The 14,195-nt window shown below is 34.3% G+C and overlaps 1 protein-coding gene across 15 annotated transcripts; it reads left to right on the forward strand.

Annotated features, from left to right (window-relative positions):
- Positions 1-7,964: 7,964 nt before the first annotated feature.
- On the forward strand, positions 7,965-13,278 carry LOC107026908. Of its 15 annotated transcripts, none has more exons than XR_003580165.1 (9): positions 7,967-8,413; positions 8,626-9,184; positions 9,271-9,396; positions 9,477-9,608; positions 10,002-10,070; positions 10,447-10,514; positions 11,257-11,330; positions 12,023-12,127; positions 13,031-13,278. XR_003580165.1 is itself a non-coding variant. In XM_027919430.1 (7 exons), exons 4-7 carry the CDS (start codon positions 9,529-9,531, stop codon positions 11,206-11,208), a joined length of 444 nt encoding a protein of 147 aa, XP_027775231.1. In that variant the 5' UTR covers positions 7,965-8,413; positions 8,626-9,184; positions 9,271-9,396; positions 9,477-9,528; the 3' UTR covers positions 11,209-11,250. The 15 variants fall into 15 exon arrangements, 1 of the variants encoding a protein (XP_027775231.1); XR_001457690.2 differs by having other exon boundaries at positions 7,968-8,413; positions 10,447-10,519; XR_003580163.1 differs by lacking the exon at positions 10,002-10,070 and having other exon boundaries at positions 7,970-8,413; positions 8,578-8,749; positions 9,078-9,184; positions 10,447-10,519.
- The last annotated feature ends 917 nt before the right edge of the window (positions 13,279-14,195 follow it).

Below are 14,195 nucleotides of genomic sequence, written 5' to 3' on the forward strand. Positions count from 1 at the left end.
CTTCGTAATCCCACACTTGTCAGACTTCCCCATCTTCCTTCAGCAGCTTCTCTACGCTGCCACCTACGGACCGTCACAGGCATGATGGACCGTCATAAGCTCCGTAGGTGGTCTCTTCTGCATTTCTCTCTCAAAATCTCCGCATTTGGCTGTGGACAGATTTCCTGCAAAACAAAGAGAAACTTGTATAAAAATTAGCACAAAAAGGGCTTTTGGACGCACTAAACTTAAGGAAAAAGCATTAATTATACCGTGAAACCACGGTATATCAGGGGCGTTTCTTTCCCCAAAACTCAAAGAATCTAAGGCACGAGAGTTACTTACAATGAATAGCACTCCTTGAGTGTACATGAATTTGGTTGAATTTCACCCAGTTGTTCCGCTATGCTCCTAAAATGGCCAAGGATAGGAGGGGCAGAATGTGCTTGTTTGTCGTTGGCTTAGGTGGTGCGTAGAGCAAAGAGACAGAACAAAAATATTGATCAATAAAATGGACATAGCCCCGTTGATGGTTTATGTCAATCAAGTTAAAATTGATAAGAGGTGGGAAAGAGTGGAGTATTGAAAAAAGAAAACTAAGACTAGGAATGAGTTTGTGCAGCAGAAGGGTGGCTCGAATCGGCCACAGTTCTAGAAAAAAAAAGGGTCTGCACCTTCATCTTCTAGTGCTCCTACATCGAGAAACAAAGGTGAGCATCAAGGCCAGAAATCACAGAAAATCAGAGCTGGAGCTGCTCAGTCTCAAGGAAGTGTGGAAGAGGGACGTACTTGGGCTCCTGCATGTGCTAGGTGTTGTAGGCACCACCCAGGTAAATGTCGTGATTGACAGACACGTTGCTTTAAGTGTGGTAAAGAGAGTCACTACATGAAGGAGTGCCCCAAGAATAGGCAAAGTAGTGGAAATTTTGGCAGCAGAGTCCAATCTTCATTAGTTGCTACACCAAATAGGGCTGCACCTAGAGGATCCACTTCTGGTACTGGCAGAGGAGAGATCTGCCTCTATACAATCACTAACCACCAAGAGCAAGAGAACTCTACAGATTTGTCACAGGTATGATCAAATTCTTAAATTTAACATTTACGTTATTCGAGACCCAAGAGGAAGTTTGTCTTTTTTAACTCCTTATGTTGCAAATCAGTTTGAGATTCTTTCTGATAAACTTTGTGAACCTTTCTATGTTTCCACCCCTATTGGAGAGTCTATTCTAGCAGAGATAGTCTATCATGATTGTCCTATTTCTATCAGTCACAAGGACACCATAGCTAACCTAGTGGAGTGTCACATGATAAATTTTGATGTCATTCTAGGTATGGACTTGCTTCATGCCTGTTATTTGTCAATAGATTGGAGAGCTCGAGTTTTCATGTTTCAAATTCCTAATGAGCCAGTCATAGAGTGAAGTAGTAGTACAATACTGCTTAAGGTAATTTCATTTTGTATCTGAAGGTGAGAAAGTTAGCTTCAAAGGGATGTATCTATCACTTCGTTCGAGTTAATGACTCAAGTTCTGAGGTACCTTCTCTTTCAGTCAGTTTCTGTAGTAAAGGAGTTTCCAGCAGTTTATCTTGAGAATCTGCCTGGTGTCACGACCCAGATTCTGGAATCCAAATTGCAACGAGCATCGTTGACCTCTATGAGGTCGCAGACAAGTCTCATCTTGAATTCATCACATTCATATGGTTAATTTTAGTGTAAAGTTTAAAACTTTTTATAAGTATGACGTTTACATAGACTTCATAAAGTTAATACTTAATTACATCATATTCTAAGCTCAACGTAAATGAAACAACCATCTATCAAAAGAATCAAGTCAAAATTGAATATGAATATATCATAAATACGTTAGCCAAAAATGGCCTCATTATTAAAACCTTCGAAATAAACAGTGAAGGAAACACTAGAGACAAGATCCACTAGCTATGTCCATATCTAACGCTAGACTAAGTTGTAGCATCCTCAAAATTAGGAGGACCTACAAAATGATCTGGAGAAATGCTCAAGTCCAATCGCTTCAAGTGTGGTCAATCTGTCCTCTGACGTGCACCTATAAAAATAGTAAATTGTATAGGGTTAGTACACTACTTGTACTAGGTATGGGTGTATGCACACATACACATTAAGCTATGCATGATGAAGGAAAGATCTTCCTAAACAATATGCCATTTCTAGAAAGTGACATCACTAGACTTTTCTAATTCCTTAGTTGTGAATTGTGGTATAAATATGATGTGTTTTAATGCATTCAAAGCACACAACTCATTTTCTATATGATTACAATACTTAGTATCATCAGCATAATTTTAGAACAATTCAGGTGAAGTTTTGAGATTTTGATCATGCCAAACCCGAGAGCTCCTTTTGGGGACTTAGTTTATTTTTCAGTCTTTTTCTTCTTGTTGTTGTGTAGTTCAATAATTCCTTTGGTCCTAATTTCTACTTATAAGTGCTTGGATTCATTGTAGTCCCATACCCACAATGAATCGATGTAAGTAATCAAAGGTCTAAGGAATGATTTCACTATCTTACAATGAGTCGTTCATTACATTATATATTCATTAACATCTCCTGAGCCAGTCTCTAATGGCTATGCAACATATTTTATTACTTTCATGTTAGGGAAGTTATGAGGCTTTAGTTAACATTATGTTTCTACTTTCCTTTATTGACATCATATAAGAAGTCATTATAAGCCAATGTTATTTGGCTTTGCCCATTATTTGTTGAAACTTCATGAGTGTGACATTGGCAATTGGCATTCTTAAGATCTTCTTCATGGATCACTTTGAACATACTTTCCATTATCATCATTCTTTCGTACTTTAATAGGACATCATTAGGAATATGATCAAGCGAGCTAACATGAAATCCAGCGTCTTCCCAACACCGAAAAGAGGTGATTCACCGGTTAAAATGAATCTAGATCATGTGAGATACTCATGAAATTCTGTGTCTGCCCCTCACCGAGAAGGGGTGATTCTTGGCTAAGGCAAATCCATCTCAAGTGTTCACTCCACACTGAAATGGATTGGCTCACTGATATAGTGAACCAAGAACATATCGTGAGCATTAACCGATATAGACCATGTGAACTAAACATGAAATCCAGTGTCTGCCCACACCGGAATGGGGTGGAATCACGGGCGAAAGTGAAACTGAACATACCTAGCTCACATAGGTGGAAACCACTTGCTAGTTCGTATGTTGTCTAGTTATAGGTAGATGAATAGGGACTTAATGAGACTACTTATACACCTCGGTGGTACCCTAGTCTCATGAGACTTACATGTGCAAGAACATGCTCATAACTAGTCTATCGGTGTTGCACTCACTTTAATTATCTTTTAGAGTTGACTCAAGCATTATGGAATCTTACTTCTAGATTGAGATTTATTTACTCTTTTGATGACTTGTAATCCTTACTTTACATTGATGAAATGTGAATTGTACTTACATATCGTCCTTACCTTTCATTGATGAAATGTGAATTGTCCTAACATATAATCCATATTTTACATTGGTGAAATGTGAATTGTTCTTAGATCTCATAATTACTTTACATTGATGAAATGTGAAATGTCCTTACATATCATCCTTACTTTAAATGGATGAAATGTGAATTGTCCTTACATATAATCCTTAGGTGTTAATGAGACTAGTCTTACACATTCTAACATCTTCATTCGTGAGTATTCTTTTAACATAGTATCTTAGGTGTAAGTAAGACTTGTATCACTAATTTTAACACCCAAGTCTGATCACTTACTTAATTTAGACCTCTTGAATTATGTTATAACACACGTTACTTCTTTGCTTTAGTGTAGTAGCTTCATTTCATCGTTTATGGACGATGACCACTGCTTTGAATGAGTTACATAAGTTCATCGTTCATTCTTTTAGAGCATGTTGGGAGTTGGTCCCAATGAATGGCATGCCCTTGGTTATCGATTCATTGAATTACTTTAGAAGTTCTTATAATATATTTGATACTCTTACTACATAAGATTAGCATATGATTAGTATTGGCACAAACATTTGGGTATAGATTACATAACAATCTTTGTTCGCATATACCAATTTTACATTATTTCATGCTTGGTTGGATTTTAATATTATTTATTAGCCAATATTTTAATTATTTAACATAATATTATAGCCATTTTCATGCATCTCTTTGGGACAGTGTATTGTTAGCCATTTTATTGGCATAAGCCATACAATCATTCAAATTATGATTTCATGGAGATCCTTTTAGCCAACCTTATTAAAAAACTTTAGGCATAACATTTTTAAATATCATGAACAACATAATATTGTCATTTAAGAAACACAACATCATCAACAAGTCACATTTACAGTAGGTATGCACAACAAACCGTAATCATCATCATACATAACAGTGTCGAAAACATCATAACATAGAATCATTCTTTTAACCAATCTTGGTTCAGGACTTTAGGGTAACGTTTTTATGACATATTGGACAGCATAATATTAATATTTGATGAATTTAACACCCTAGAACGTCACAATAATAGTAATGCAACATTCGTACAAACACATCAACACTTAAAACGATTACGGGTGTAACTAACACATCGTCGATACATGATTTACCTTTTAAGCACATAACTTTATATGATCACAACTTCATAGGTTAATGGAAATTCATAATTAAAGAAGATTACACATAATATCAGCCAGCAAAAAATACCAACAATATGATATCTAACCTATTCAACGTGGAATTGAAAAGGATACTGGGGACAAAGGAGTTCGACGACACCACCGTAACAACCCTAGTTTTCAAGATCTTTGAATCATTGGAAAGAATGTTATCTGGGAGAAAGAAGTCAAGGATATAAACCCATACCTTATGTATAATTTAATCTTCTAAGATCACCTTGAACGAAACCTTGAAGAAAACCATGAATCCGCCTAAGAAATCTTTAGTGTTCTACGTTTTCTTGCTGTTTGTGGCCTACTGCCTTAGCATCGTGAGTCTCAATGTTTTGATCGTGATTTTTAGGTTTAGAAACTGATATTAAATTATAAAACTTAGGTTTACTAAGTTAATTTAATAAAATAATCAATCAATTACCAAAACGCCCCTCCTAAGTGTAGTAAACATATTAGAATATTGACTTGACCGAAAATCTGGAAATTGGGGATGAATATGGTTTCGGTCAACATTTTTTTTTTGTATTAATTAATTAAATAATCAATTTAAATAATTTAGGTATGTAGGGTACGTAGTAAAGTACCCCTAAGTCTTTGTAACCAAAATCAACCCTTTAGGACCATTCTAGGTTAAGTACTAGGATGTTTCTTGAATTATATTAGGTTAGTGTAAGGATTTCATTTAGACCATTTAAAATAATTAATTAAATTTCTAATTTAATTAAACAGGTGACCTAATTTAATTACTTAAGTAACCTTAAGTTGTTAGGATCATAACAAATCCTTTGAACCATCCTAGGTTAGGTACTAGGTTGTCTTTTACATGTTTTAACCGAAATTTGGAATTTCATTGTGACTTCGGTTTTTCCTTATTAAATTAATTAATTAAGTTTCTAAATTAGTTAAGTAATTAAACTCGGGTAATTACTAAAGTAAACCTAGGTTTTTAGGACCTTAACTAACTTTTTGGACCATCCTAGGTTAGGTACTAGGTTGTCTCTTCAACTAGTACTAGGTTAGTGTCAACCCGTTTAGTCCTAGATTGTCGGGTGCACTAATTAGCTTATTTCATTTGGTCCTAAGTTAGTTAGATAGTTAGGGAAGTAGGTTAGATTCTAGAATTTGTTAGGAAGCTAGGTCCCACATGGAGTGGTCCCTTGTGCTTGTTTCCCCCCCCTAAATACCCTAACTGAATTCGGTTAGGGTGGTCTCCTCCTTTGGCCGATTATTCACATGTCTTGCACATGTGCTTGAACATGGGTATGTTTTACTTTACTAACTAAAAATTATATATTATTCATTTGGGAATGTTTACTTATTGACCCAAGGATCCTCACTATGTCCTTGGGCAGTGCTTAATCTACATGATCATTTTAATTGATCATGTGTCATGGTATCTACGCATGACACTTGGATGCCTGATACCTTTTTGTTAGTTGGATGAAATATATTTTTTTTAGCTTAGGGTCTTCATTGCATGTACATTTATTAAAAAAGCTTATTAATACTTAGAAAAATTGGCTAACACCCTTTAAGACAATATTTTCTAATATGCCCATGTTTTTCTTATTTGAATATTTTAAGGAAATTGTCTAATACCTCTTAGCCAATTTTCTATACAATGCCCAATATTTCTCAATATTAGGCATTGGAATGCCTATGTACCCGCAATATGTATTCTTACATACTTAATGGGCTCTTCATTAGACATGTAATTTTTTCAGAATGTTACATTATCCCCCCCGTTAGGAACATTCATCCCCGAATGACACTTACACGTCATTTAAACAAAGAGAGTTATTTTCGGAAGTTACTTTATCATGCTTAAACGTTTCTCTTTTGTGAATGTCTGATCCACACTTATTTGGATGATACGTATCATTCAAGCTTATCTGAATCTTCATATTTGAGATTGAGAAAATTCCTTCTCAATCACACTTAACTTAATGCACATCAAAACTCATTCAACACAAAAATCTTGTCTACGCTATAGAAAAACAGCAACATCAATGCAACATGAATTTATTTTAACTCACATAGTGCAATTATTATGCATATTATTATGGACCTACAATACCAAGATCGACTAATGTACTACAAGTATGAGATTCTTTAATCAAAACCAGACTTAGGAAGAGTATATCTAACCTCAAAAACATAACAAGTGAGGGTAACAGAATATCATAACAGCCTTGGACTCCCATCTTGCCCCCTGAACAAGGTGGTTCATCCATAATACCTTCACGGTGAGAACCTCCTTGTTCTTCAGTCGCTTCACTTGACTATATAAAATTGCAATTAAAACCTCTTCATAAGGAAAGATTCCCATCGACTCCTAACCCCTCGACGGGTATGATAGACATTGGATCCCCTAGACACTTCTTAAGCATCGAAACGTGAAACACTTGATGAACATAAGCCAAGTCGTTTGGTAATTTTACCTACTTGCTGTAAGATCTAATAATGACCTATATGCCTCAAACTCAACTTCCCTTTCTTACCAAACCCCATATTTACTATGGACACAGAGTCTATGGAAGGAACTTCTTGTTATAAGTAATTCTTTGACTCTTAATAAGTGGAGTAAGTAACCCTTAGATACCATCTCATTAGATTTATGATTGGAAATTATTTGTCCTGTTGGATTTGAACCACGCCCTTCTCATTTAAACACAACTTATTTGGAAACTGAAGTCTTACTACCCTGTTTCTATAGTCTATTATAGCATAACCCTTATGAATCAAATCCATGTCTAAGCCATATTCTTAAGTTTGTATGCAGCCAACTTAGCCTTCTCCTCATCATCAATACTCGAAGAAGGCTTTTAGACATTACCATGCATTCACCTCCATGCGAACAGCCACACTCACCACACGTCTTTCGTCCACGTTGGGCATTTCCATTATATCCCCTTCTTGGTAAGGCTAGATATTGAGTCTGGCACCTTAGACCACTTGGCCACACTACACCATTTTAGGTCTACGGCCACTCTAAATATGGACAACGCTTATAAAGTGTTGCCTAAAATACTTTTGGGAACGCTTTTAAAGTGTAGCCCAAGATTTTGACTTTTAGCTACACTAGAATTTGCATCACTTCTAAAGTGTATTCTTTGATGGGATAACCTACACTTTATAAGTGTTGTTATAGTTGGCAACAATTACTTACATAAATAGCCACACTTTTAAAGTGTGTTATTTTTATAATTGTAAATACAACACATTAAAAATGTGGCCTTAGTGTTTTCACCAAAATTTTATATTCCCCCAACAATTTTTCATTAAAATTTGATCTTCCTCCCATTTTTATTGGGCCAAAAAAAAACATTAAAGAAATATTATTTTCTTCTAAAGAATGAAAAGATAACATTTCCTAAAACTTCAGCTGAAGAACTCAATTTGCAAGAACTGAAGAAGAGGATCGAAGAACGGAAGAAATCGATTTGTACTATGATTTTCATCACATTTCTGTCAAACTTCAGCTGAAGAACAACATTTTCAGCTGAAGAACCGAAGAGCAGTGCGATTTCTCTGAAGATGAACTCAAGAAGACGATTTTCCTCTCAGAGCTTCGTTGTTGAAGATTGGAGAGCTGAAGAACACGATTTTCTTCAAAGATTCCTCAGTAAACTGCCGTTTCATCAGATTTCCTATTGAAAATTGAAAGAAAATGCTTCACAAATCAACTTGCCTCATGTCTTAAAGCTTTAGGGTTGTTGGAATAGAGTTTATCAGGTAAAATTTTATCATCAAAAGTCTAAATTATAGCTTTAAGATTTTAATATTCTTGTATGTCAATCAAAAATTTAAGTTAGGGTTTTTATGTTCTTGTGTTGTTGATACAAATTTTGTTGATATTGGGAGTTTAATTTGTAGTTGTATTACGTTTAAATGGGCAGATTACCTTTGATACACTAGTTTTTTCTCTTGAATGTTGAATGTAGCAGCTGAAGCTAAGTCACTTTTATCTGAAGAACTGAGCTGAATCTAAATCGTCTCTCTTCGAAGAACTGATGTGTTGAAGCTGGCGATACCTACGACATTTTGTCCCTTATATAGATTTTGTCAAGTGTAAGTAGCTACCTACATGAATTTTGAGAAGGTTTTAATGTCTGTTTTAATCTGTTGTCACTGTTTTTTTAGTCTTCCTGAGTTCATGGTTGTGCTCCCCTTATGCTTGGTTTGTTCCTTTGTTAACCACAATGATTCTGTCTTGTAGCTATTTGCTGGTAAAATTTTTCTTTTTTTCGACTATAGTCTTGAAGTGTCTAGAAGTTATTTTTTTGTTTCTGTAGTGCATTTTCAAGTATAGATCAGAAACTTTAGTTCAATATTGCTTAGTTGTTTTGGGATCACCTGATATTGTTGAGAGATTATGAGGAGTTTAAAGTATGCATAGATGCCTTGGTTGCTAAGGTGCAAAAGGTTCCCGAGGGAAGTTGGACGATGCAGGATGGGACTCCTTGGACTGGGAATAATGTTATAGATCATCCTGGAAAGATTCAGGTGCTGAAATTTGGATGTCATTACTAATATTGGCTATTTTTTTCATTCTAGCATTAGTAATTCATTCTTATTGTTATCATTTCCAGGTCTTGTTAGGCTAGAATGGGGGGATAGATACTAATGGTAAAGAATTACCTCGACTAGTATATGTATCTAGAGAAAAAAGACGTGGATTTAAACATCACAAGGAAGCTGGTGCAATGAATGCTCTGGTTTGTAATGCATAAAGTTTTTAGTTTTGCTCTATATATACGCGATATTTCTGCTTATGAGCTTAAAATCTATTTGACAGGTCAGGGTTTCTGTTGTGCTCACTAATGTTACTTATATATTAAATTTGGACTATGATCACTATTAACAACAACAAAGCCAGTAGGGAAGTTATGTGTTTCATGATGGATCCAACGCTTGGGAAGACAGTTAGGTATGTTCAGTTCCCTCAGAGATTGTATGGCATTGATAGGAATGATCCGTATGCTAATAGGAATACTGTTTCTTTGATGTAAGTGCAAACTTGTAAAATCAATGAGTACATATATGTTTAACATATCATTTCTCGAAGCTCTTCATAATCGAATAATTTTGTTCTCAAAAAAATTTTTAAACGATATTTGAATAATGTGGTATTCTAATAGAAACTTATGTTTAAGTGAAGTTTGAAGAGCTAAATTGATTTTCTTATCTAAGTAATTGTACTTTATCGTTATGAAAACAAAGAAGAAATCAGCCACTATGAAGCCATTTTATTTCTCGTAAGTGAAATTTTTTAGAATCATTTTTCACTAGAATATGGTTGTCTTAACTTGTGTGCTTATAGGTTCAGCAGCTGCCAAGTTTTCTCTAGAGTTTTACCAGGTTTTTTGCAGAATCATGGTTCAGTTTGCAGGTTTTACAAGCTTAACTTTGTTAATGACAGTATATCAACATATTAAATATTGTCGTCATGATTCATATATAATCATGCAAAAATGAAGTGTCTCAGTGAATCTATTAATAAGTTATCAAAAATAAAAAAATTCAATCCATTAATAGACTTGACCAGTGTACCATTTTGAAACTTAGTGTCGTATAGTTTTCTCAAATTTTCCATTGAAGCTGGTTAAACTTGCTCTCTTTGTGTTTTGTTTCAATATAATACTATCGAAATATCATGCATATGAATTTTACTTGTTGAAAAATGATATTATATTTAAAAGTTCAGTTCCCTGTGTCTTGAAGGTTTAACTTTGTTTGAGCTAATACTTAACTTTGTATTTCCTTAGGGGAGGGGATGGCATACTCTGTCGGTGCAAGTGCAAATTATACACCGCATGTGACAGTGTTAATGCTGGTGAGGTAGGCCTTATGTATTAATGAACTTCAAATGCTCATACTCCATTATGTCTGCTTTATGACCTGAAGAATGAAAGTATGGTGTTTGTCAAAGTTAGAGTTAAGGAGAGACTTATCTTATATGCTCCTTCCTTAAGTTATGACTAATTGTAAAAATTTTAGAGAAGGGATACTAGAGAAGTTAATTTGATGCTTATGGACTGCTAAACAAATTTTTCTTTTGACCTTCTCATCCAGCCAAATAGTGGTGTAACTGAAATAAAAGGAATGGTTAACCTAACTAATGAAAGTTCATCAGTGCTCAATTTTTAAAACATCATACTAGTTTTTAGGTATGCTCTTGAGAAATTAGGTTAAATATTGCTTCTAGTTGGCAATATGTAGTTTACATTTCTCGTGTATTTGACGATATGGATGAAGTATTGTATACATGTCCATACACAATAAGGAATAAGCCAATTATTTTGAAGGTCTGGCATGCTGAATTTGATTTCAACACTGAGGTGCTAAAAAATGTACTACATATTGCTGCTTTTAGGCGCCAATCAGCTGTTGTTGAAGCTTTAATTGTTGAACCAAGCACATTGGTCTATTTGACAAATAATGCCGGAGAATATATTTCTATTTCTCCATTACTCGTTTCCAAACAATGCCGGAGGGATGTGATTGATTCTTCTAATTATATGTATTAGTTGTTTCTTACGTCTTATTTGATCTCATTAGGAAGTGCTACTTTTCAGGTCCAGCCCAGGAGCTGTTTGTAAGGCTTTCTCTGAAGCTATAGCAGAGGATCTTCGTAAAGGAGGGGTTGCAGGTTGACAGCATATGGCTTCACATGCATATAACTGGAGAAATTGTTGCTAAGTGCTGCTAAATCTTCAAGGATTGATTTGATTTATTTATCTTTTTTGAAAACGGAATGGTGTTGTGTGAATGGAAATAGTCGATGATAAATAAAAGGGTTTGAGCAATATGGTTTTCTTAATTAATTTAAGTGTGATTTTGTGTTTTTTTGGCCCTTTATGTTTTTTTCCCATTCTGTTCTACATGTGCATGTACTTGTTATGCTAGTAATTTATGGTATAATGGTTTTAGTAACCTCTCGCTATAGATTACTGGAAGTACTATTTGTATTCCGTAATTAGAGAAAATGTGAAAGTTAGAGTATAACTTGATCTAGCTTATATCTTTACTTATTTGTCGACTCCGTGTTCGCAAGAGGTTTACGATATATAATTTTTCTATGGCCCTTGTAAACTAATAAATCTATAGGTTAGTCATATTTTTAAGCTGGACTAAAGATCATGAGCACTTAAAACTTGTTTATGCTTTCCTTCATTAAATCAAGGCCACACTTTGTCTTCATTATTTTAGTGATGAATTTTGAGTTTTAGTACTGAAAAGATAATATTATGTGGTGGAGTTGACAGATAATGTTGAATATGCATCTTAATTTTGTTGAATCTTTCAAATAGCTCTGACTTATTGATTATTTTTTATTTGCAGAATGCAGGTATAACAACACCACTAACAGAATTCATTTATGATGTCTTGAAAGCTTAGCGGGACCATGAGAGGGCCAAGTTTTCATTTCCTCCATTGACGAATCTCGTGAGTGATAAATTATGTTTCATATTTTGTTGAACATTGTCTGTTTACTGTGGTCAATTTCTTATCGACTTGTAGTAAGCTGGATGATAAAAGAAATCTAATTTAAAAGATAATCATCTCTATGTATAACTCTTCTTCTCATTATAAATCTTCACATCCTTTTTTGACCTCCAAGCTCATTGTTGACTGGACATAAGTTTGATTATCATACAGTAATAGTGAACCACAAACAAGTTACATAGCCTAACTGCTAAATATTGTTTTCAAATATAGTTACTTTTTGTGGTGGAGATAAGCTGAAGATACTAGAACTTTTTGCTCATTTTTTGAATGAATGTCTCTGACAAGTATTCACATGTACTGATGATGTCTGAATTTTTATTTACATTGAACCTTGCATCATTTCATGCTTTTGTTGGCTTCAAAAAAACAGATCCTGAGATCCTCATTGTAACTTTAGAGACTGTTGTTGTATTAGTAAAAATTAATTCATCGAAGCTACATGCAAGTGGTACCTTAGTTGCTATTTGTCATATCCTACTTGACTATGTGTTATTCATGTTTTTGGGCTGGACTTAACATTATTAACACCTAAAATTTGATTATGCTTGCCTTCTTTACAAGTTTCCCCAATTTCTAGTGTTGGATATTTTCTAGAATTTGTTAGCACCTTAGTTTTGGATTAACATTGTAACTTTGTTTTGTTAGCACCTTAGATTTGTTAGAACCTTAGTTTTTAATTAGCTCTTTGTTATCACCTTAGCCCTGTTTCACACAGTCTGCAAGAAGTGATTTTTATAATGAGGATACAGAAGATGAAAACAATGAACATGGTTTCTTTCTAATGTTTGATTTGTTAAACATGATTTGTTTCTGATTTTTAATTTTATTTTGTATGTGTAGGAAAGTGTTGGCAATCAAATTTAAATGGTGGCCACAAATCAGTTCGATTGATTGAGGCAAAGATGATCAAGAGTTCTTGAACTATTGTAGAAGTTTGAATATATTTAGTTTTGTGAAATAAATAGGTAGTAGTTAAATTGCTTTATGACATATTTTTTTTTTATCTGTTTATTTCAAATTTATAAATTTTAATTATTTATTAGCTAATTTAATGTTTATTTATTGTAAACCAATATTTTAATTTTCAATTAAATAATTTGGAATCTAAATATTTTTATAACCAAAATAACACTGCATCAGTTCAATAAGTGTTGTCATAGGGACATTAACTATGTACCTTATTTGTTGGAAATTGTCATATGTATATAGGCAAAGACAACACTTCAAATTGTTGCCATAGATAACATAGAAAATGCTACGCTTCATAAGCATAGCCAATAAGGAAGCAAAGGCTACGCTTAAAAGTGTAGTTGTAGATAATAGAAATGTTGCTATAAGAGGTAATGCAAAGCGTGGCCTTTTTACATTATAGGCCACACTTTTTAAGCGTAGCTGATAAGACAACACTTATAAAGTGTGGCCTAAAGTCCAAGGTTACGCTTCTTTAGGCCACCCCCTAAAAAGTGATGCCTAAAGTCGAAAAGTGTGACCTTTTATCAAAGGCAACACTTTCTGCTAGTTTAGACTGCACTTTACCGGGGTGGCCGTAGGCTTAAAATGGTGTAGTGCCATCCTAATTCTTGTGTGTTTTCTTCTATTTGCTCATAAAATAAGGAAGTTAGATACTTAGAATGACACAAAGTGTCAATGCTCTAGATAGCACGATAAAGAGTAGAAAAAGGGAGACTTCATATCATCGCGTAGTCTCTAAGTCATGATTGTGGCGCGCTCCACAACTTTTAGTCAGAAACTAAATAACTTTGTTGTGCTGAGCTTTAGTTCCTAGTTAATTTAACCTCATGCTCTAATAACAAGTTTGTCACAACTCGGATTCAGGAATCCAAATTGCAACTGGCATCGTTGACCTTTAAGAGGTTGTAGACAACCTTCATCTTCAATTCATCAAATTCTTATGGTTAATTTTAGCAGAAAATTTAGAACTTTTTATATGTTTGAAGTTTATTTACACTTCATATAGTTAATCCTTAATTCCATCATATACTAA

This window comes from Solanum pennellii, chromosome 8, assembly GCF_001406875.1.
Source record: "Solanum pennellii chromosome 8, SPENNV200".
NCBI lineage: Eukaryota > Viridiplantae > Streptophyta > Magnoliopsida > Solanales > Solanaceae > Solanum > Solanum pennellii.